General features: G+C 31.6%; 2 protein-coding genes across 3 annotated transcripts in view; one reads left to right on the forward strand and one right to left on the reverse strand.

The window, feature by feature from the left end:
* Window positions 1-264: 264 nt before the first annotated feature.
* Window positions 265-13,932, reverse strand: LOC130453399 (m7GpppN-mRNA hydrolase). Its single transcript, XM_056793116.1, has 5 exons — window positions 13,678-13,932; window positions 11,869-12,028; window positions 8,122-8,426; window positions 6,459-6,743; window positions 265-4,539 (listed from the first exon to the last, which is right to left on the reverse strand). The coding sequence occupies exons 1-5, from the start codon at window positions 13,752-13,754 to the stop codon at window positions 4,356-4,358; spliced, it is 1,011 nt and encodes a 336-aa protein (XP_056649094.1). The 5' UTR covers window positions 13,755-13,932; the 3' UTR covers window positions 265-4,355.
* LOC130453396 (tyrosine-protein phosphatase non-receptor type 9) overlaps window positions 13,929-25,481 on the forward strand; it is a 36,136-nt gene continuing 24,583 nt past the window's right edge. The window contains exons 1-3 of one of the 2 annotated variants that reach the window (XM_056793110.1): window positions 13,929-14,326; window positions 18,613-18,843; window positions 20,113-20,343. In XM_056793110.1, coding sequence (XP_056649088.1) covers window positions 14,294-14,326; window positions 18,613-18,843; window positions 20,113-20,343 — 495 coding nt within the window. In that variant the 5' untranslated portion in view covers window positions 13,929-14,293. The remainder of the gene's footprint in view (window positions 14,327-18,612; window positions 18,844-20,112; window positions 20,344-25,481) is intronic. The other variant, XM_056793111.1, reaches the window with a different exon arrangement.

Genomic DNA, 25,481 nt, shown 5'->3' on the forward strand with positions numbered 1-25,481 from the left:
CTTTTAAAAAGCGGGTAGAGTTTTCGCGCCGGCCGCCGTCCCGTCCGCAATGTGTAAATTAATACAACTTATGGTGTATGTGGTTGTAATCTTGCATAAACTTGTTTAATTCTTCAACAATATAAACACGAATGTCAAAGATAAACGGTACTCGTTTGTTTTCGGAATTTCACAGAAAAAAGTGAATGTCGATTTCGGAAAAGTGAGTACCTACCTACTTATAAATTCAACTACAACGCAAGTTTCTATAGATTTAATCTTTTTTTTTTCGAGATTTGGAAATCGGTACTAATGTAGCTGCACCACCGGATCCAACAAAATTTTGAAAGTGGACTATTTTTCAACTATTTTTTTATTAGAGCTGATGGTATCAACTCAATTTGCCGCCGTATGCTACAGCCTATTTAGCCTGCTGGTGAATCCAGCGCTGCTCTACTGTTTGATGATGATGATTAAAGCAACTTTTAATTCAGTACTTACGAGTTTATTATTAATTTAATTTGGCATTTGACAGTACCTATTGATACAATCATTTATAATTGAACATATGAGTTTAAACATGTACTGTATTTTTTTTGTAATGCCAAGGTTGAGTATCATTTTGCTTTCTTTTATTTTAATTTTACTGGCACCCTCCCTAAGGGCACGCGCACGGCAGGTTGATGAACGCTAATTTAGGGTATGTTAGTATTTAGTATTTCAAAACTAACAAAGAAAAAAGTTTGCTTCACATAAATTCAATATAAATTTTTCTCCACAATATAATTATTATTCATATAAATCTTCATTTTTGTGAAATAAATCAAGTATAATTAAATTATTTTTCTTAATTATTGAACCGATGAAAAAAAATCAACTACTTATTCGGGTGTCGTTTAACTGAATAAAATTTGTAATATAATCAGAAGAAATTATTTTCACATAATTAATATTGATTGAATAATTGGCAATTATTGAGCATCACATAATTTGTTATTTGGTAACATGTTCCGTCATTCCTTTAAGAGGATATAAAATAATTTTAAAAATCTCACGACAAAATTGGCAAAGAAAATTAAAATTCTACAACATATACAACATCTAATGAACCTACTGGACTAGTATTTTTAAATCTATTAAGGGGGTATTCTGGTTTAGGAATTTGAAAAAAGCTATTTTTTGCATATTTTTAAAGTTTAGATCCTTAAGAATAGGGTCGGACGAGAGCCGGCCCATGGGCCTAATCCGACCCTTTTGCTTACTTTATCCGGCCCGTTAAAAATTCTCTCATACACTTGTAAAGCACGCATATTGTTTGTTTTGATTTAACACTAGACGCATACTTGTCATTTCTTAAAACATTGTTTTTATCTTATTGTAATAATTAAATTTGTTATTTGTAGAAATTTGAAAAATGAGTCAATCGAAAAAAGGAAAAGTGGATTTGAAATTCAGAAGTTTCAATGAAGCATGAACGGTAAAATACCTTTTTACAAACATTGATAAGAAAGCAATTTGTTTAGTTTACCAGGAATCAATTGCTGTTTTCAAGGAATACAACTTAAACAGGCATTTTGAATCAAAGCATCCAAAATATGCATCTCACTACCTTTAAAAGAACTTCGAAGTGTAACAGAAAAAAAATAATAGAAATCTTGATTAAGCAACAAAATGTGTTTACTAAACAAAGTAATATTGAGAAATCTACAACTAAAGGAAGTTATTCTGTTGCACACAAAATTGCTAAGTTCTGCAAACCTTTTACCGAAGCAGAATTTGTAAAACAATGCATGATACAAGTATGGGAAATATGTTGTCCTTGAAAGTAACATATTTTTGAAAATATCAGCCTTCCCAAAAAGAACGGATCGAAATATATAACGAAAATTTACTTGACCAGCTTTGAGTAAAAATTACTCATTTCACATATTGTTCTCTGCAATATTACTGACACAAGTCAGTTATTAACATTTATCCGAGGCATTAGCAAGAAATGTTAAATAAGCGAGGAACTTCTTAGTGTACATACAATGAAAGGTACAACTACCGCGAAGACTTCTTTATCGCTGTTGAATAGTGTTTAGTTAAAGTAAATTTAATTTGGAATAAAATAGTAAGCTAGTTTAACAAGAACAAATGTCGGTTTAATAAAATAAATAAAATAAAAGTAAAAGAGTTGCAGCCAGAACAGGATATATTATTTTCACGCTGTATTATTCATCAAGAAGTGTTGAGTAGAAAACTCTTGAAATTGAATCACGTCGTTACTGTTGCCACAAAAGTTGTGAATTTTATCCGTGGACGTGTTTTAAATCATCGATCGACAGTTTAATGAATTTTTGTAAGAAATTTAAAGTGATTTTTACGAAATTCCTTATTACACCGTAGTGCGATGGCTTAGCATCGGTAAAGTTGTGGTTTCAATGTTTACTTCATGAAATAGTATCATTCTTGTCGGTAAAAGAAAAACTACATGATTTTCCTGATTTTCGTTTTCAGTAGATATTTTAAAATATTTGAATGATCTAAATATAAATCTACAAGGGAAAAACCAGTTCGCTTTCAATATACATTCAAACGTCAAAGTATTTATGATAAAACTCAATTTATTTGTCGAAAACTTTAATAAGAAATTACTAAATCATTTACCATCATTACAAACACGATGATAATTATTGACGTGCTGTAAGAAGCTCCTATTGAAATTCAATAGGAAGTTTACAGCACCGGAAATTCAAATGCGGTTCAATGATAGTCACAATAAACAGATATAAATAAGTGTAGTAAAAAAATGCTTACAAAAAGCAGACCTAAATGGCAGAATTTCTACAAAGAAACCACTCTTGCGGCGCGGAAACAGAAAAAAAAAAAGACTAAAATGGACCCTTGCACATAAATATTGAACAGTAGAAAACTGGAAATAAGTCCTGTGGACTGATGAGTCCAAATTCGAGACCTTTGGGCAAAAGCGAAGAATTTATGTTCGTCGCGGATCTTCAGTAAAAATGCACCCCGATGCTATAACTGTTGAATATGGAGGTGGCTCCATGATAGTGTGGGGTGTTTTTCTTATGCTGAATCTCCACAGAATTAAACGTGGACAAAAATGGTTCCCATTACACATTAAAAACGCATACTAACCCTTCTGTGATGCACCTAATTGGCCGTGGGTGTGTGTTTCAGTAAGATAATGACTCAAAACACGCATCTAAGCTTTGTCTCAACTATTAAAAAAAAGATAGTGGTGTTAGAAATGATGAAACGGTCCCCACAATTGGATCTAAATCCAATAGAACTATTGTGGGATGAACTGGATCGAAAAGTTAGAAAATTGAATCCCACTTCTTTGGAAGGCTCTTCAAACGTCTTGGAATAATATACCAAAGTGTGTTAGAAAAACTTAGAATAAAAAGAATGCCACTTGTAGTTAAAAAGTGGCGGTTAGAGGATTTCTTTGATGAAAAGAAAATGTAGCAGTAAGTATAAAATGAAAGAGACAAAATATGTTCATGATTTTAATCGTATAATGTTCTTTTAATATTTTTTAAAATAAAACTTGTTCTAATTTGATTTATTTTACTTTTAACAAATTTTCATCTTGTCCGAAAACTTTCTGTCGGCAGTGTATTTTTTGTTAATGATTGTTAACGAAAATAAATATTGATCACTGACGAAAATCTATACTCGGTATAAAGGATTTCTACAAGTGATTTGGATCCAAATTTTGATTAAAGAATTTTCGCGAAAAAAATTATATTTCATGTCGACGCCAGTTTGTGAGTTTTTTTTTGGCTAAGGTCAACGCGATAACATCTTTACAAATTAAGAATTTTTTTTGTTTCAGATCACTACAAGGGATTGAATCATGTCAACCAGGGTGTACCATTTTTTTAGTCTCCACTTCACCGGCCTGTAATTAATTGAAATTTTGTTTTTTTCTTACAATTTTTTTATATTCTTATAAAGTCCATAAATATTTAAAAAAAATGGATATTAAAAATGTTTTTCATTTTTTTACGTTAGTTTCAAAAATGCCTTAAATTTAGGCTTCTAGATCAGAACACCCCCTTAATTTATAGTTCAATAATAATTACAACAGGTTAATGTACCAAAAATAAATAACAATTTTCAAAATTTTAAATTATTACAGAAAAAATTCTTGCAGCGGATTTTCTTTTAAAATAATATTTGTTCCAAAGTTGAATAAATGATGTACCATTCAAAATACATATATAGATAATTTACCAAAAAATGAATGAAATTTTATGAAATAAAACTATGAAAATGAGCAACACCAACAAAAATAATGAGAAATTATTTAAATGAACAACCCAAGATTATATATTAAATGGTAGATCATTTAATACTCAAAAATTTCATGGCATACATTCCATGATTGCATTTTTATCAAATTTGAAATTTAACCAAGAGGGAGCACAAAAGTTTGAATCGAAATTATCGTCTTCCGAGAATAATTGTTTCTTTGAATGTTTTTTTTCTTGACGTTTTTTGATATGCCTTAAATCATCTGCATCTAACTTATTATGCATGGATTTGGTCCTGCAATAAATGAAAACATATTAGTAAAAATTGAGTGGTTCCAGTGATGAATCAATAAATAATAATCCACTAGATAATATTACCTCAAAAATAAAAAAGTAAATATGGATTGTGTTATAAAAAGTTCATGGATCGGACTCTGGTAAACTGAGTTGAAAATATATCAGAAAATGTCATATGAAATAAATATAATAAACATTGACCTAAGGAGTGGGATTAATTGATCAGCTGTAAAGACTGGATCCTCCAGTATTGCAACAAGAAAGGAGGACACAATAAATCCTTTTGGTCTCAGTGTATATGATACCCCAAATACATACATACATACATACAACAACGACTTACGAAAAATTTCGAAAATGAAATAATAATCTCAACACACATCATTCTCATATCATTAAACTCAAAGCATATTTTGTCAAAAAATTGCGTCGCTGCTTTAAGGAATCTAAGTCTTTTTCTGAAATAAGTAGGATATTCGCAGATTAGATTCTGTGTCATATCTTTGGCTTGTTTGCAGAATCTTCAGTTGCAATTAACAGGACACTTGATTGACCACCAGTTGAATATCGTTTCTGAACATCTAGAAAAATTCTTCAGACTTTTTAGCCTATGTGGTTAATAATATTTTTGATTATCTCAAGCCTGGATTGTTTCTCCATTGAAGTTTAATCTGATTTACGACATCTTATGAGGCTACAGTAGATCTGTGGTTCAGATTATGGAGTTGTTGCCCCTTTTTTTGGCTTCTTCTTTACCTGATATACCTTGACGGCATGGTAGCCACTTTATTTCTATTAGCTAGTACTTGTTTATACTTCCATGCTAGTGTGTTCAATAGTCTCGAGGGGCTTCAAGGGCGCTTAGATATCGGATGTGTTTTCTAGCTAGGTTTCTATTAAACAATCCCGAGCACATATGTTTATTGCTAGCAACTTGGTCTAGAAAATAGTAATTTTCGTAGTGCTATGGAAATAACCAATGGAGCTCCTTGCTCTAGCTTTGAACTATCTGTATACCGCAGAGATATTTTTTTTGTGGAAGGGAAAGTCTTCAAAAGACATCTCAGCTGGTGTAATTGCGAGGATTCGTGGGATTTTTATCCACTAAAATCCCCCTTCATGCTTCTCAACAGACAGTATAACCTAACCACCGGAAAGTATTTCTTTATCATACTGCTTGGACTTATTTTGGTCTATTTACTAAATCTTTCTTGTTTTGATTTATTATTTTTATCACCTTATTATATAGGGTTTCCCCTTCATCTATCATTTTATGAATATTTTCTGGTGACAAAAAGCTTCCGATTTTTTGTATTGTTGGTCTATGTCCCTCCTGCCATATTTGACATGTAAAAAAGGTTTGCATGCCAAAGAATTCTAATGGTTAGTTTTCTATGGATTTTCTTAAGCATGTTGCTGTGCTTTTGGAATCTGAGCGCAAGAGACCAGCTTGGAACATGATTGAGTGGGTAACCGTACCAAAGAGTTTTCACTTTACAGAAGTAGGACCATTGAGGTTTGGCATCGAGCGGCCCAAGGACGTCGCAGCTTTTTTGTAGGTATTCAAAATGTGTCTTTTCATAGAAGTCCCTGGTCTATGAAGTGACTTCGGTGACCCAGAGATATTGGTATACGTTTGATAGTCATGGATCACCACTTTGATTGGTATGTTTGTGTTCATCATGATATATATTTAGTTATTTAGGAATAAAGGAGTGAAATATACATTGAGACTACGATAATTTGAAGTAATTCGAGAAATTTCCATTTGAAAATGTCATAAATCTGAAGGGTAGTATAAAAAAGTAATCCTACATATGAGCAGTTATTTGGAGAGGTAATTCTTGAATTGCTGGTATTCTTTATACAAAAAAATGGTCGAAGAACTTGCGTTTTGATATTAATTTCAATATTTACCTATGTCTCGAATATACCAATTCGTTTTCACACAAACTTACAGACTTATGTCTAAGCCTGGGATGATTTGTACTACCATTAAGATTACACAATTGTTTCAGTCTTTTCACGAATGGTAAAACCATAAAAAATGCATTAGCATTTACACCTATTTTTGTCTTAGGTGTGGAATCTTTTTTACTGGTCGGTAAGTCGGTAACGGCGAACCAAGAGCATGCCTTTATTTCACATCTGGTTTTCGGACAGAATTTTGTTGTCATCGGTATATTTTTAATTATGTATAACCTAAAATAGACAAATAGAAGTTTAAATTTTAGTGAAGCATGAGTCACTTTATGTTGTAAAAAATTAAGTCATTTGGAATATCATTTTGACAACACTTTCGTATTAGAAAGAACCAAAAACTGTAATGGTTTATTAAAATGGAATTGGACTTGAACAAACTACAATTAAAATAATCTACTCAAATTTATTCGAACAAAAAAACAGAATTTGTACAAAAATTTGAGAGAACAAATATGTATTTGAAAAGAAACTAAAAGAAAAAAGGGAGTATTAATTAGCAAAAAAACTGAAGCACCAACAATGGGACAAAACAAGTCACTTTTTACAATCTCAATCAGTTTTTTCAAAAACACAAGTATAAATACAGAGCAAATTAATTGCACGTTTTCACGATGCCTACTGCTTTTTTACATTTCGAAAAAGCATTTGATTCAATTTAAAAAAAAAGATGAAGGCTTTGAAAGACCAAGAGATAGGAACGAAATTCAGAAGACTTATCGCAATGACTATGAAGGAACAACAAGTGTACTGACCAACAAAAGAGAAACGGAAGGATTCTTAATTTATAAAAAAGTAAGAGAAAGGGAATGATCTTCAACACAATTCACTCTATCGCTACAGGTGCTAAAAAATATAAATATAGGAAATTTAAGAATCAGTGGGGGTCAAATAATACCATGAGTAGAAGATGTAGTTCTAATTACAAAAAGAAGATACATTAATGATATTGAAAATAGAAGGACGAGAAATGGGGACAAGAATGGATGAAAATAAACAAAAATTCTGAGGTATAGCAAGCAGTTAAAAAAAAGGATATTATGATAAATAAGTACAAAACTTCAAATATCTAGGAATCGTGATTAATAAAATAAGAATTTGTTGAAAAGCAAAATACTATATAAAAAGACCAAAATGAATATTTACAAAACAATGATAGGGCTGATACTAAAGTACGATGTAGAAACAATAACAATAACAAAAAGATTAAGAATAATGAAAAGAAAGATGATAAGAACAATATTAGACCTAATCAGATTTGATAAAAACGAATACAGACAACATATGAATTATAAAATAACGGATGAAGTTGAAAGGGGAGATACCGTTAAAGAAATAGGAGTACAAAGACCAAGATGGTTAGGTTAGGTTAGGTGCATCTATTAGAACGTATTTCATTCCATCGGTATACATTTTTGAGACACGCTTTATGAAGGTTACTTAATTTCAAATCAAAATTATTTTTATTGAAATATGAAACGGACGTTTTCTTGCTTGTATAAAAGTTTTTGGGATACAGTGTATGTAAAAAAAAGTACTGCTGTTTTATTCCTTGAAATTTGATGAGTTGATTAATTATGTAAAATAAAATATTGCATACCTAACTAGTTGATCATTTATTGTAGATTCAAAATATTCTTCGGGATTTAAATGATTGCTGATATCGAAACCGGTTTCTTCTAGTACTTCCCTAATAGCACAATGGGCAGGATCTTCCTCTTCATTTACTTTTCCTTTTGGAAAACTCCAAGAGGATTTTGTCCAATAACTCTGGACTAGAAGAACGTGCGATAAATTTTCAGACAGAATTATGGCCCCATAGGTTGGTACGCTTTGTTTATACTCTTTCCATTCTTCTAGGATATCATTTAGCTTATGACTTTGGGTTTTTAAGTAGGGAATATGCTAAATAAAAACTTATTTCATTAATAATTCTTTTAAATAATTAAAGACAGTTATCAAAATACAACTACAGCTTAATAACAACACCATAGAGCATTTGTTTGGAATTTCTGGAACCGTTGGTGATATTCACACTGAACATATTGTTTACACCACCACTCACAATTACATCTTCAGAGACTGAAGGTGATCTAAAACCTATTAATTTGATTTTCATACTAAATTTTCCCAACAATCAACTTTCTCCCGCGAAAATTGAATCCATTGGGAAAACCTTTTTGACGGGAATTTTCACATTTATTCTTTGACTACTAAACTATAGAGTGGGTTGTAAGGAATTTGCCCTTTGTAAATTTGAATACCTAAATGACGCGCCAAAACGCATTTGTTGTCACATGACTGTGACGTTGTGTGACGTAGAAAATAAGTAAACAGACTTAAGTGAGGTAGGAAGTAAATACAGTTTAAACAGAGTTGTTAGTATTCTTTTAAAAAAACACCCGCACGCACGGCTGTGAGTATTTAGTTTTGTAGAATACAAAATGACGTATCGTTGGTGCATTGTACCAGAATGTACAAACACTAGAATAAAAACACCAAATAAAGTTTCCCTACAAGTCTCTTCAGGGGAAAAGCGACGAAAACAATGGTTTCAAACTATGCGAGCGGCAAACATGACAGCCCAGTATTTGTTTGTGAAGACCATTTTAATGTAAGTTTTTTACTGTAGCTTTAAACCAATTTTGAAAATTATATGATGTGGGAACTAATGCAATGCAAAAAAATGTTATTTCAACCAAATTCTATTGCCACTAAGATCGGAAAAAGGCATTTCGTGAAACAATTCGCCCGTTGGCATTAAAACGACAAAAAAACCGACATTATCGAGGAACTTCTTAGTGCCTCAACTTCAGCTGGCTGTTCAAAAGATGTATAAATATCAATGGATATCAACATTACAGAAGTTGCAAATAGTAATTCCCCATCAAATATTTTAGAAGTTTCTTCATCATCGCCCATTTCAGAAGTAATAAGAAATCCATCCTCATGAAGCAATTATGTTAAAACCACATTTTCATTAATCAAAACATAACCTTCAAAGCTATAATAATAATTGATTTTGAGCAAAGAACGTAGCAACCATGAATGCATCTATCTTAGGTAGATGGTCCGATCTTGCTTTGATATTTCAATTAGAATAGTCTTTGAAACCATTACAAAAACACAAAACGTTTCATTATTTACTTCCTTTCTACGTCACAATCGCAGTAACCAATAGAAACATGTTTTGTATCACGTGTTATTATTCAAATTATAATCAATTTATATTTGCGATTAATAATATTTCAAGTTAAATACCCATAACCGACCACTGCAAGGACGCTATTATAATCATAAATTTAAAGTAAATATATAAACATTGTATAGGGTCTTGATTTTAAGAAAGGGTCTAAGATAAAAGAAGCTAAGCAGGGCCGGATTAAGCTAGGGGCGTGGGGGGCTATATCCCCGGGCCCCAAGTCCAAGAGGGCCCCATCATTTGGAAATCATTCTGTATTTTTGGATGTGTTGATACCACAAATCTAACGTATTGATATTATTTTTCCGGGTTTTCGAATTTTCGAATTAATTAACCAAGAATTGTGGTATTTCAATTATTCAAAAAACAACTTTCAAAAAGGCAATAGGTAGAAATATTGAATTTGTTATTGTATAGGGGAGTTTCCTGAATAACTTTTTTTAGTTCAAACATTTTCAGTTGTATATACTGGAAGGGATCCCAACCTTTTGGTTTCAATATAACCATCTATCTAAAAAATCCCAGTTTTCAGTTATCTCAATTTTTTTGGAAATGTTGTAAGATTCAGTCCCAGAATTTATCTAAATAGTGGGTAAAACGTCCTGTCCGGCTCATTTTATCAAATGGCAATCCCATTTTTGAAGATCCAGCCTAACCTTACAACTCATATACACATATTAGCTCACATGTTATACTTTGGACCAGGAATATTATTTGAAATGTACCAGCCTCTACATTTTGACTCTTATGGAAAATTTAAAACGTTTACTTTCAACTGGGACGGTTTTTTGGCTTATTTTCCATCAAATTACATCCTCTAGTGGAGGAAGACACAACCTTTAAAATCTATTATGAAAATTAGATTATGTGAAACCTTATTTCACTTTAAAGTTTGTTCAAGTACCTTCTGAAACTTGGATGAAACCAAATACAAAATAAATATTTTTATGTATCAAGTGATTTGCAATAAAACAAAAAAGGAAAGAAACTTGATGAATTTCTCTATTGTTTTCTAATATTTTCTGAACAGTTAATCTCTCAAATTTCTCCCTAACATTTCAAAAAACTTCTGCCTAGAGCTGTCTATCCTCTACTTGTTGCTTTTATTCTTCTCTTCAAATACTACAAATGTTGAGGTTATGTCTTATAATCAATTTAGATGCCTCCATAGGAAGAAACTTAGTTCATAGTAGTAGACCACATAGGCCTTCATATAAGCCTATCGTGCCTCACTTAACGCTACCAAAGGCTAATGTCATTCTAGAAGTAGATCATGTGCTTTGACTTCAATGTCTTTAGTGATGCTTGTTCAAGTGTTTGAGCCACTCTGGGCATTCATAGATGACGTAGTCTGCAGTTTCATCCTCCTCCATGCACCAGCAGCACTCCTAATCTTCCATGATGGCCATGATGTAGAGATGGCGTCTTAAATTACTATGTTCAGTTAAAAATCCAGTCAGATTTCGCGCCTATTTATCTGGAACAGTTGTTTGGTGTGAGATTTATGTGTGCCTCGGCTTTTCTCATACCAGGTGTCTCTATCCATCTATGCCGAGTCTGCCATCCAAGTAGACCTTTGAGAGACGCCTTAGCATCAAGGATGGGTTCTGGGCCCATTGGTGAATTCGCCGATTCCAGTCTGACGAATGAGTCCACTTTGTCATTGCCCAAGTGTTCAGCTATCCAAACGAGCTGGATCTTGCAGTCATTTTGTAGGCCTTTCTTGCATTCCAGCACTAGCCTAAAGCCTTTCGGCCTTTATGAGTTGTATGGCAGCTCTGCTATCTGAGCAGATTGGAAGAAATCTAAGGCCACAAAAGAGGCGATTGCAATGCTTTCTCTTAGCCTTTAGCATCTCTATAACTGGAAGAAAGTTTTCCTTATTGTTTCATTAGACATTCCTGCTTGGTGATCCACAATAAGAAGTGTGTTTGCTCAAAGCCTAAAACTTATTTACATACTAAATTTCTTACAAATTGATAAGAAAAAGTCAAGTAAGTGCTTTTTTGATAATGTTGGATCTTTAGAATGAGCCCCCATTAAAAAGTGTGATATATCTCTCAAAATATTTGATTTTTCCACAAAGGTTACAAAATAGAGGATGATACATTCTCAATTGACTCCTTGTATATAAATTTTACTAACCTGAAACACATGTGCAGCAAATTCATATATACTGCAAGCTTTTAACCTATTATCATTTCCAACATAAAAGTCCAAATAGAACCAATGAGCTAATTCAATTTGAAAACATATTCTTATTAAATTCTGCTTCGCAGATTCTGGCACACAAATAATAAATCTCCTGAAAAGAAAATTTTCTTGTTATTTTGTATTTATAACTTGATTTTGTTGCCGATAACCTAAAAAATCTTTTACGCTTTTTAACGTGACTACTGCTTTTTGTTTTTGTAATATATTTGTGGTTGTGTTTGGAATCCGGTATTTATAGACGAAATTATGAAAAAAAAAAACGTTTTTTTATTGGAAGCATCGGCAAAATCACGTGAAAAATGCAAACGAATGTGATTGGCTCTTTTCTAAATCTACGAAAGTTGCTACGAACGGACGACGGAAAAAGATAAAATTCATTTATGCTGAAAGTCACAAACGGCAGACCGATCGGCGAACACCGGCATCAAACAGCAACTATAAATGGTCTTATGCAATTTAATGTTTTTAATTTTGTAACAGCAAATGATAAATGAATCAAATTTTTGGATCAGCGTTAATTCATGAATCATAGAATATTAATTTATTTTATTTTAATTGTGTTTTGGAATGTTTTAAAAAATTACATAAAGTTGAAACAACTTTATATCAGCAACTATGAATAACCTTATGCATTCCAATGTTTTTAATTTCGCAGTTTGTCCATCGGTCTGTTGATGACTTACAACATAAATGAATTTTACTTTTTTCCAGTCAGCCATTCATATCAACTTTCATAGAAATAGAAAAGTGCCAAGCACATCATATATGTCATACTCCTATATGGCCAGTTGGTATGGGAAAAAAACGTCCCTATGTTTCGGTGCCGACAATATTTATTTTCTCTCTCGTTCGAGACGCTTTATCTATACTGCGCATGCTTCATACACACAAAAGAGATGCGTAAAACTAACTGAAGCGCTCAGAGGAGAGAGAGAACGATACACTATTTGTTTCATTAATCGGAACACCTTCCACTTAAAGGAACTGTCCATTTATAAGTATTACATATATGAAACATATACTTTGTGTTTGTCACGTGATTGTGACATACGATATTAGAATGTAATGTTGGTGTTATTTCTCTTTTGGTTGTTTGTTTTTGGTAGTCTTTTGGCTTTGCTTGTATTCTCTTCATTATCTTCCATAAATATCGAATTACACACAAAAATATCACAACAAAAAGTAGTACACACGTCAAAAGGAATAACGTCTAGTTTATGAATAGACTGTAGAATTTGCTAAGAACGTCAAATGGCAAACTTCACGCGCGAACAGCAAAGGCAAAGTCAAGTTTATGAATCGGCCTTAATTCCATCTATCAATTTCCATTAACCTACCTAACATCGTCGGTTACATTTAATTTACGATTATTGTAATATATTTTACTGTATCTTATACTTTAATTTTGATAGCCTTCCAGTTAAATGTTTCTGGACACAATTACGTTTCAATTCTATAAGATTCTATAATTTTTTCGAAATATGTATTCAAGTTTCTATAAAGTGTTATACTATTTGATTCTCGTTTAGAGTAACAAGGTTGTTTTTATTTTTCATAATATACTTATATATACATATCTGTTAGATGCATTAACATATCTATTAATAGAATAAGAGTTTAAAAATGAGTTAATAGACAACAAGGTAGAACTAAAAGGCACCATCCATTTAAAATCTAGTAGCACTTATTAAGACATATATTTGCGTTTAACTTATAAAACATAGTGAAATAATTACTTACGTTAAAAGGTCATTTAGAATATCAATAGGAATAGAATGCTTTACTGTTCTCGTCTCGACATTTTCTGTTTCACCCATTATACTATTATCACAATCTTGAAATCATCAACAAGAACTCGAAAAAAAAATATATAAAATATTACGTGTAATATATAAGAAAATGTTTTTGCCTTTTGCTTTTTTCATTCCTGATCGACATTTTGCTTTGTTATGATATGGAACAAAAACATAGACTATGTCAGCTGTCAAAGAGGTCACCCGACCAAAAATACCTACATGAAGGTAACTGTAATTATATTCCTTTCCGAAAAACACTCTTCCAATATAAAAGTGATTAGGAAAAAATTTGTGAAAATTGTCCAACGAAACTAAGACGACACCTTATACCATTGGTTTTGATTAAAAATGCAACATTATCAACATTTATTATTTTTCATTATTGTGCTTCGGCAGACGTAAGTTTAGTCATAATATGGTATGAAATAACTAGTTTGGATTTGCAGTCAGAAATTATAGACATAAAGAGAAGTAGGGACTAAACAGATGCATACAGATAAATAAAAAATTGTTGAGTTGAATGTGGAAGCTGTGGGCAAATTCATAATTCTTCTAGAAATATGGCTGCAAATTTAACACCCGATCAAGAAAACGTAAGTTTACATTGATTTATTAATATCAATTAACAGTGAAACGGAACTCTCGAACATAATTGTAGAATACGTTTCATTTCCTTTTAGCTGTTTGACATTTATAATCTGCTTTTAAATACAATTTTCTTAGTGATGTCCAAATAAAAAACTTTAGTGTTTATACAGTGATTTTATAAATAATTACATGGTTACATTGTTAAAAACATGACATTTATAAGTAATGTTATTTACAATTGGCTACATTAAAGTCTCAATAAAACTTGTAAAACCATTACAGTTTTGGTAAGGTATTAACTAACTAACGTGATTTGAGAAATATATTTTGGTTTAATTTTTTTTACGTCAATTATCCAGTGAGTTTAATGTTTTGAGAACAGTCCTTTAAAACTAGTATTATTTTAAAATGGTGCATACCTCATCCAATAATGAAATTGTATAATAAGCTTTAATTGAATATTATTGTAAGTTTTCATTTTTTTCTTCTTAAGTAATTGGAATACCCATAAATACTTTCAATTATATGAGTCAGTGATTCCCAGATTCCCAAAGTGGTCCAGGTGCACCCTCAGAAGTCCGTGGGATGCTTTACAACAGGATTGTACTTGAATTTCCATAGTTAGATGGTACAAATGTATCAACTAAAACCAGTAATAAGTATTATGAAAGTTGTTTATGATGAAAAGAAGTTTGGGAACTTCTGTTATAAGTAGTATAGTAGTAAGTAGGTTTAAGTGAGACTAGCTCATGTGCAGGTCCCCCATGATTTCAATGTTGACTACCTGTCAATGTGAGTACCATAGATGATATGTTTATAGTTGAGGAAACAAGTATGAATGATAATCTGTGTTTTATGGTGGAAAGAAGAAATTTTGAGGATAAATGCTAACAGAAACACAACACAGAAAAGTAATCAAGCATGTGTAAAGTGGAGGAGAGAGATATGGAGGATATACAAAGAATAAATTATACTGTGAAGAGGTCAACATCTTTCTCGAAGAAATGTCCCAAATTTTTGTTCACTGACATACCCATTTACCCAGAAATAGGCTTTGCAGATAACTTTTCTATGAGAAGTAGTGTGAGTTTCTAATTAGCTTGGATCTTGGGCCAGATGGAATTTTGTACAAGTACATGAAGCAGAAAAAGTTGTCAAATTGTGATCTGGGAAAATTCGAGCTCTTGTAAATGACGCAAAATCGACTACCACCTGTAAACTTTAATCGAAAGCGGCGATGTTACCAGTAGATCTTGCGTTTCCTTCACATACAGGTGTTGCTTGATTGTTTAGTGAATCAGTCGAATCAAATTTATCTACCACAGTGCAAATAATCTTCTGTAGGACGATTATGACGACTGAAAAATCAACAAGAAGCACGATATGTTATTCAAATGGTAATTTGGCACAACACAATGACAATTTGACAGATGTATCTTCAACAACCCGAATATTATTAACTATATAACTTTTTATAGTCAATTTCATAGAAAACTGTATATTGATTATAAACTATCAAGTATTAAATTATAATTACAAAAGAAAAGAAAAATATTTATGGACCTCCAAGAAGCATTGGTTTCAGTCAAGTAGTAAACTAATTATATTGTAATGTTTTTCTTTATTTATTTGCACTCTTTCTATTTGTTGGGGGAATTTAAAACACTGTCTCTTAGTTCTTAATTTATTTCAACACTTTACACTACTCTTAACTAATTTATTTAAATTCTTCAATTACTTTTTTATGTCGTTCTGTTCACTATGATTATTTGCTATAAACTAAACTGAACTGTGCTAAACGAACTCGCTTATATATCCAAACGAAGTTCTCCAAAATTCTAGAAAACAAAGAAACAAAACAAATGAAGAAAAATACTGGATCAATATTTTTTGAAATTTACTCTAAGGTTAATTTCTGAAGATCATTTTCGCTACAACTTTCATCATTATTATCAATAACAACATCAGATGATTATGGAGAGGGGCGAGGAAACAACAGGCTGGATCTGGGAAACACTCACGTAAATCATAGTCCTCGTCGCTATAATCTTCATGTCGATTCGTTCACCAATTTTTTGCAGCTCGTATTATGCCATTATTTTGTTATGTTTTGACATTTTTAGATGTAAACTGTTGGAACAAAACTTTACTATTCAAAATCTGCAAAAAAAGATAACTTATGAATAACATGGTTGCCAACATAAAACTTCCTTGACAAGCCACGTGACTCATAACATCCAAAGTGTTAATATTGCACTATACGATACACCACCTGAATTTTTAGTAAAATATTTCAAAATCAATGAATTTGTAAATTTAAGGGCAACTTCACGTTTATGTTATTTATCAGAAAAAATGTATGAACTGATACAAAATATATAAATGACACCCTATATATGCCTGTCAATTTGCATTTATAAAGACAGACAAACAGACAAAGTTTGGGTAAATATGACCTAGTTCTCCTTCATTTAAAAACTTGTTTTTGTGGACGAAGATTACTTGCACTTGTCGACATAGGAAATAAAAAAAAATAGAATGCATCGTAGAAGAAGAAAAAAGAGTGCGCTAATGATCCACTTTTTTCACTATGAAAGACAGTGATGTTCTATTCAAATTATACAAAGTCCAACAGAAAAATATTATATAGAGAATAGAGAATAATTACGATTTGAATTCATATCAAGCTTTTAAAGAATATCTAATTAAAGGGTTGAAAATAATTTTCAATATAAGCTAAAAACAATAATGAATAAAAAATACTTGTATTATTGTGAAAAAAGCGTCGTCGGGCGGCGCAAGCTTTAGTCATTAGTATTATAAATCTCCAACAGAGGGTACACGCATGTAAAATAAATTTAATGTGTTAAATGATGCCGATGCAGGTAGTATAGTAAATCTACAACAGATGGCAGACATTTTTATAATTTCGATGTAAAGAGAAGTTTTGCGGTGATAATTTAAAAAAAATTGCGAATAACAAACAAATTTTATTCACAGCGTGAACGGGGTTTGAACCTACGACCAGCGAATCAGGTGGTTGACGCCTTGTTCGCTCGATTAACGATATATGGTAACACTGATGTGAATATGTCAAATCTGACATTGCCATTAAAGATTTTGATATTTTTAATGGTGAACGTACTCAGAATGTGTTGTCAGACGAGTGCTATTTGAGCTATTTACAAATACTTGAAACATTCATGTTGGTAAAAAAATTACGACTTTTGACGTGGATTAAACCACGCTTCGACTTTTGGTTATCAAGCACCATCTCCAACCACCGGTTTCGCTGGTTTTCCGAATTTAATCGTAGTCTTACTTCGCTACAGAATGAATTTCATCATAGTCGTCCAAAATCGGCTGTTGTGCTAGAAAACATCGATGCTGTGCGTTAGTTTCACTCGCATGCATTAAATATTACATGAATATTTGACTACCAAAAAGATTTAATAATCGCTCCAAGCAAAGTTCGTGTCGATTAGTGCAAAGAAATGTTGCAAAAAATCAATCGCGGGGCTTCGAAAGACATCTATAAAATTGTGTCAGGCTAAACAAGAATCGACTTTATGGGTTTTTCAAGACGAGCCAAATCCAACAAAAGTTGTCCGCGCACGATGCATTTCCAAGCAAATGGTCGCCTATTTCTTCATCACACACATCAGTTCAAACAAAAACGTTTTGGTACAGACAGAACATCGAATTGATTTCCAATGATTTCATATTCCCTCGGAGAAAAGATACTTCGATAATAATTGACTGTGTATTTATCTTAATGGAAAATATTTTGGAAACTAATAAAGCCATATCAAATTATAAATATTTGTTTTTATTTATCCATTTCAAGCTCATTTCAAAATTGGTTTGTGCTCTACCAAATGTTACCTCGTACTTCATGGTAACATTTTTAATAGCCTCATCTTTTCTAATTTTAATTTTAGGGATTAGCTTATTATCACGGGGGCATTAGCAATTTCATTTACTATGAACTACAGTGCGGTAACATTATTTTTGTCTCTACTTTCTGATCTGATCGAAATAACGTACCGAAAATAGACGAACCATCGAAAACAGATTGGAGCTTGCCGCGACAAACAAAAGACAACGTGCCTTTTACCTTTTATTTATTCCTATCTGCTTACTAGGATATCCTTTAGCTTTATGAATACGGTCGATGATGATTTTTTTGGTGCCTGAACTACTCCTTGTCTTTCTAGTTTTTATGATCCACATTTCTCAAATTGGAAAGAGAATTTTGGTATGTCGAAAACTGAAGATTATTTTGTTCCAGGCGACAAAAGAATTTCTCGAAAAAGTAAATGCCAAATATCGACGAAAAATCGGTCCAATATCGTGGTCTACAGCAGTGAGATTTTTGTTCGCTCGTAAATTCGACGTTGCCAGAGCTCTTGCTTTATTTGATCAACATGAGATAACTAGACAACGTGAAGGCCTAACGAATTTTGATCCCAAGAATGAACCACTCAAATCTGAATTGCTCACAGGAAAATTTACAATATTGGTAAGTGTTAATTAGTTTTGTAGAAGGTAATTCTTTTAGGTAGAATAGTATAAGTTGTCAATTCAATTTAATACGCCTTTTAAGCCTTTTATGCCATTTTTATTTGAACTTTTCACTCAGCAGCTTTTTTTTTAATCCAACTAACTGTACTAAATTTTCCCTATAATAGTTCGTTCCATGATCTTGACATCTCATTTGTAAAATTCAATCAATTGTGCCATTCAAAAAATGAAATTGTTAGAGGTCAATTGGTTCTATAAATTGGATGGATTATTTTTTATTGTCCGTTAAATATTTTCAAGATCACTAAGTTTCGCACCTGAAATATAAATAATTTCATTTGAAGGGAGTGAGTGTAATAATTTGTTAGTATTATGGTAATAAATTACTCAATAAGTCGTGTGACTGACACAAAGATGGTGCTGTCATTGTCAAATCCATATGACGTTTATAAAGTACTAACTTTCAAAAGACTGTGTGTAAAATTTCATGACATTTGGATTCATCAGAAAAAAGTGATAGCAATTTAAGTGAAGCTACTTTTGTTATTTTCAAAACAATATCGTGTATTAATTTATCAAAAAAAATACATCGATAAATATTTTTAATGATATCCATTACAAGTTTTATCAATAAAAATTTTGAATTAATATCTAAAAGTACTGCTCTTGGCTTGCAATGTACTTATTCCAAGACTGGAGTCATTTCTGGAAGGTTTCTTTCGGAATGGTTTTGTGGCGACTCGGTCTGGAATATATTATGTTCGGAAAGAGTTTTATGTTGCTAAATTTGACGAATGGGGCAAAATTCACTAATAAAAAAACAGGATCGGCTTCACGGTCCATGTAGTGGACGAGTTTGTAACAATTATTTTGGCAATATTATAATATTATAATATTATAATAATATAAAGTTAGTACGCTTTCGCTTTTATACTTTCGAGAGTTTTAACAATAAATCTTTCACATATCGGTGGATTTTCTCGATTTAATAGATAAACCAAGGCTTAAGCATTTAAAAATGTAAAATGTGGAAAAATAATAGTACGCTGAAACTTATTCCATAGTATAATAAAATAAAATAATTAAACGAACCGGCGTATTCGTCAAATTTTAGACCTCCATTATAACAGTACCGGATCGGCTTCACGGTCTATGTCGCGGACAAGTTCGTAACATTATCTAACCAAAAGTATTAGAAAATTATTGATTATTTTAACAATCCTCATGTGCCTCGAAGGTATTACTTAACGATTCTTTTTCGTTGCAGCCGAAGCGAGACTCGGCCGATGCCGCCATAGCTGTGTTCACTGCTCATAAGCATTTACCCTCAAACAGTACGCACCAAACGACTTTACAGGGTGTTGTATATCAACTGGATTGTGCCTTGAAAAATTCAATGACCCAAAAGGCTGGTATTGTTTTCATTTACGATATGTCGAATTCTAAATACTCGAATTTCGATTATGATTTATCACAGAAAATATTAACTCTTTTGAAGGTAAGCAGTCATTTTATTTTTTCATTAATACACTAGAGACATCTCATATTATTTACTCTTCACCAGTGTCTTTTGCCCCACCTTAGCCTTTTTAAAATTTCTATGCCCCCTGTGTAACATACATAATTTTCAAAATTGAAAAACTGATTTGTTTAATCGTGAAATCTGATTGCAAAATAATATATTTTTCCATTTGATAAAATTTTCTCGAACATTATGCTTTCAAAAAATTAAAATAAATAATAAAGGAGCAAGAGCAACAGTTTTTATGGACACTTGTTTCAAATTAAGAATGTTGTGAAACACTACAGAATTTACGATGGGCATTTCAGGTTGTTTAGCGAGGTTCTAAAATGTCCCGGGTTCCCCGCGGACAGGGTTCCCAACTTAGGGGTTTCACCTCTTAAATTTAAGGGGGATTATTATAACTTTCCTTCCACTCCAAATTTAGAGGAAAAATGTGGCATGGGATGTTTGCAGGGTTTTTATTTATTTAGGGATTTTTATAATTTTCTTTTCCTCCAAATTTATGGGGGAAATTGTGGGATTGAATGGGATGTTTTTAGCGGTGTTACATTCTTAGGGATATATATCATTTTTATAACTTAAAATATTTATGATTTCAAAAAAACCGGAATTTGAGGAGAATTATTTGTTACTCGTTTTTAATAATTTAAGAAAAAACTGATGTTGCCGAATGAAATTATTTATTTATTGTTTGAAATTTATCATTTGTTTAATGATATTTTTAATGCATTATTTAGTTAAAAATATTCAATTACTTATTTTATAAAAATAAAAGTTTTTTAGGGGGAATTTGTAGTAATTGTGAGAATTTTAGGGGTTTTTTATTGGGTGATAGGTCATTCAGGTTGTTTAGCGAGATTCTAAAACGTCCGGGGCTCCCCCCAAACAAAGTTCCCGACTTAGTGGTTTTCTCATTAAATTTTATAACATTTTCCCCCCCAAATTTAGGGAGAAGAATATGGGATGTTTTATAGGGTGTTATATTTTTAGGAATTTTTATAATTTCAAATATTTATGTATTTCTTAATTCCAAATCAAGTAAAGGTGTAAAAGTATATGGAAATTATTTATTATTAATATGTATTATTTTACAAAAATTAGAGTCTGAGAAAATTTTCGATAATTTATGAATAAAGAATTTAAAAAAATGATATTGCTTAAATTAAATTATTTATTTTTTTTATTGAAATTTATTTGTTATGTGTTATTTGTTTAATGATATTTTCAATATATTATTTATTTAAAAATATTCATATTATTCATTTTTTAAAAAATAAAAAGCTTTTTTATGGTAAAGTTGTAGTAATTGTTGGGAATTTTAGGGGTTTTTGTTAGTGGCTTTAAGAAGATGAATTTTTGAGAGTTGAGCTACCCTCGGAGCCTGCCCTCTGCCGTGGGGATGGTTACTTGACGCTAAATACTAAAGTGACCATATTTTTTTTATTCAAATCCGTGACGGAAACTGGCAGCAGGGGGGAGGGGTAATTAAGTCAAATAACTGAAATTTGTTTAGGTTAGATAAGGAAATTTTTTTTTCATTCCCTCTCCTTGTGAGACGCCAAAAAACCAATCGGTGGGTTCCCATTTTCGTAACTCCAGTTGTTGTTTGATCATTTTTGTCTATACAATTTTTGGAAGAATTTTGACCCGTAAAGAAAAATTATCTTAAACTCCAATTTATCCCTAGACAGTAATCTATCAAACATTAACAGATACTTTGGATAAAAACTTTTCAAATTTACATTTTTATCAGTCTCAATGATGATATTCGTATTTGTTTTAATAGCTGTAAATTGATGAATAGGTTCGGTGATAAGGCGAGAATTCCTTCCTGTTTGAGATGCTATTTAATGAATCATCGTTACTATTTTCAGATATCTGGAAAAAACTCTCAATTCGCGTCAACGTTAAAAAAACCATTAGCAATAGCGGTCTACTTTTGCCAATTTAAGTGTTGTATAAAAAAATTTACGCTCGGATATTTTGTTTTTGGTCATAATTAAAATTAACAACTGTTATTTTTATACGGTAATACCAAATTACAAGTAATTTATTAATTATATTCTAGGAAATGATGATCTGTTCTTGGATAACATGACAGATAAATATTATATCCAAGATATTTTTTTAAATATATTTATTGTAGCCTCAACTGCGAAGGTTATTAGCGAGATTTCAATTTATTATTTGTGATATAATTCACTATCACTTGGTTATTTAGTTTTGTAATGTTTTTTTTATTTATTCAAACTATTTTTAACGGTGGGGAGAATTTATCACACTGTCTTTTACTTACTCAATTTATTTACACACTTCCACTATACACTATAACAATCAACTTATCACTACTTATACAATAAAATATTCATTACATTTATGATTTTTTAAAATTTCGTTCCCTTCACTATGAGTTTTAATTATAAACTTATTCTTGCTGCTGAACAAGCACGAATTTATATCAGAAAGGAATTTCTAGAATTCTAGAAAGTAAACAAACATAAATAAAAAGGACTTCTTAAAAACTAGTTTTGAAAAAACAATATAAACAAATCGTCATTATGACAAAAACATGTAAATCCTGCGAACCGGCGTATTTTCGACCTTAATTGTAACCGAACAGGACCGGCTTCAAGGTTCATGTCGTGAACGAGTTTGTCACAATACTTATATAATTAAATATTCACTACTTTTATTTATTTTTTCAAATTCATCAATTAATTTTTACTATTTCGTTCCGATCACTATAAAACTTATAAACTTATATTCGTTGCTAAACAAGTACGAATTTATATCAGAAAGGAATTTCTAGAACTTCAGAAAGTAAAAAAACAAATAATTAAAAAGGACTTCCTAAAAACTAGTTGAAACTGTTTAAACATATCACCCCTATAATAAAAACATGTAAATTCTGTAAAACGGCGTATTCGCCAAATTTTCGACTTTAATTTTAACCGAAGAGGACCGGCTTCAAGGTCCATGTCGTGGACGAGTTTGTATCAATACTTATACAATTGAAAATTCATTAATTTTATTATTTTTTCAAATTTATCGTTTAATTTTTGCTGTTTCGTTCCGTTCACTATGAGTTTTAATTATAAACTTGTTCTCGCTGCTAAACAAGCATGAATTTATATTAGAAAGGAATTTCTAGAATTCTAGAGAGTAAACAAACATATAAATAAAAAGGACTTCTTGGAAACTAGTTGAAACAGTATAAGAAAATCGCCGCTATAATAAAAACATGTAAATTCTGCGAATCGGCGTATTCGCCAAATTTTCGACTTTCATTGTAACCGAACAGGCTTCGAGGTTCCATGTCGTGGACGAGTTTATAACAATTATTTTTGCAATATTAAAATTTTCGTCAAGTAGGGAGATTATATCGTTTGAACAGTTGAGTACGCTTTCGGTTTTATACTTTCGAGAGTTTAACAATAAATCTTTAACATATCGGTGGATTTTCTCGATTTAATAGATGAACCAGAAAAAAAAATGATAGTACGATGAAACTTATTGGTCAGTATAATAAAAATAGAAACAAAAATCAAACGAACCTGCGTATTAGTCAAATCTTAGACTTTAATTATAACACTTCAGGTTGGCTTCCCGGTCCATGTCGCGGACAAGTTCGTAACAATATCTAAGCAAAAGTATTAGAAAAGAAGGAATCAATAGAAATGTAAGAAAAATAATTCCAAAGGCGATTTGTCATCGGAAGGTGAAGGGGGTGAGCTTTTGAGGGGAAAAAACGGCTTGCGGCAAAACTACAAGTTCTATGGAAAAAAGTTGTAGGTGATAAAAAGATCTGCAACTTTTGTAGTTACACTTTTTTCACATAACCTCAAAACGTTGATATAACTAAATTTTTGGTTTTTTATTTTTCTTTTAAAAAAAAAAAATTTCACAAAAACTTACCTTTTTAAGCACCAAAGATATTATAATTTTTTGATTTAACATATTCATTTTTCACTTTAATTTGATTCCATGTCGAAAAATCACACTAATTCTCGCATCAAAATATCAGCTTTTCTTTAAAATCAGTGGCCTTTTTGTTCGTTGAAATCTCTACTTTTTAATGGCGAAAAAAAATTATACATAACTGTAGTAAATGTTCTCCGAAAATACAAAAAAACGAAAAAAAGTCGAATCTGAAAAATTTTCAATATACAATTTCATTTAAAAATTTTTTTTTCTATAAAAAACTTGATTTCTCAAAATCTAATTACATTGATGCATAAAAAATCTCATAATAGATAAATATAAAGGGTGTTCCAATAAGAATGCAAAATTTGAATTGCGCGCCATGTTTGACATTTATAATGTCACATGATTATGACGTGACAGATCGAAAGTTGACAGTTGGGGGTTAGTGAACATGGAGCATTACACAGTAGAACCACGCGACCTGATTAATTGTCACTATTCGTAAAGTGCGTCCAATGCTCGATCTAAATAATATACTTAATTCATCTAATGTGAAAAGAATAATAAAAAAATTCGAAACTACTGGTTCGTGGAGCTCGTAGATGTCGTTTAGAGAAAAATCACGTTAAATCACGAGAGTGTGATGGAAAGGCCAGATAAGTCAATTCGCCATCGGACTCAAGAATTGAATATTTCAACAGGTTATTCTTCAGCGAGTTCTCACTAAAGATTACAGCTTCATACCTATAAAATCCAACTGATTCAACGACATCTGCCAGTAGATAATAAACAGAGCAAGAGAATTCATCAATTAGATCCTTAAGCAAGATTGAGCTGCTGATTTTGCAAACAAAATCATTTTCATTGTTGAGGCCCATTTTACCTCGTTAATATGCAAAACTGTCGCATTTGAGGCTTAGAAAATACCCGAATGATTCATCATACAGCAATGCATCAACAACGGGTAACTGCATGGTGTGCATTATGACCTGGGGGTATAATTTGACCGTTTTTCCTTCCGACAGTTCCTTGTGGCTCATGTGGTTTCTACTATATGTCATACCTCCCGTGAAACATTGAAGATCTGTTCAGGGGTAGTTTTAAGGATTTGAGGAAGTTTTAGAGTTTGGTGATTGAGATTTTAATCAACTTGCTGCAAACTATCATTGTACCAAGTTCCAGAAAAA

Source organism: Diorhabda sublineata, chromosome 2 (assembly GCF_026230105.1).
Source record: "Diorhabda sublineata isolate icDioSubl1.1 chromosome 2, icDioSubl1.1, whole genome shotgun sequence".
Classification (NCBI taxonomy): Eukaryota; Metazoa; Arthropoda; class Insecta; order Coleoptera; family Chrysomelidae; genus Diorhabda; species Diorhabda sublineata.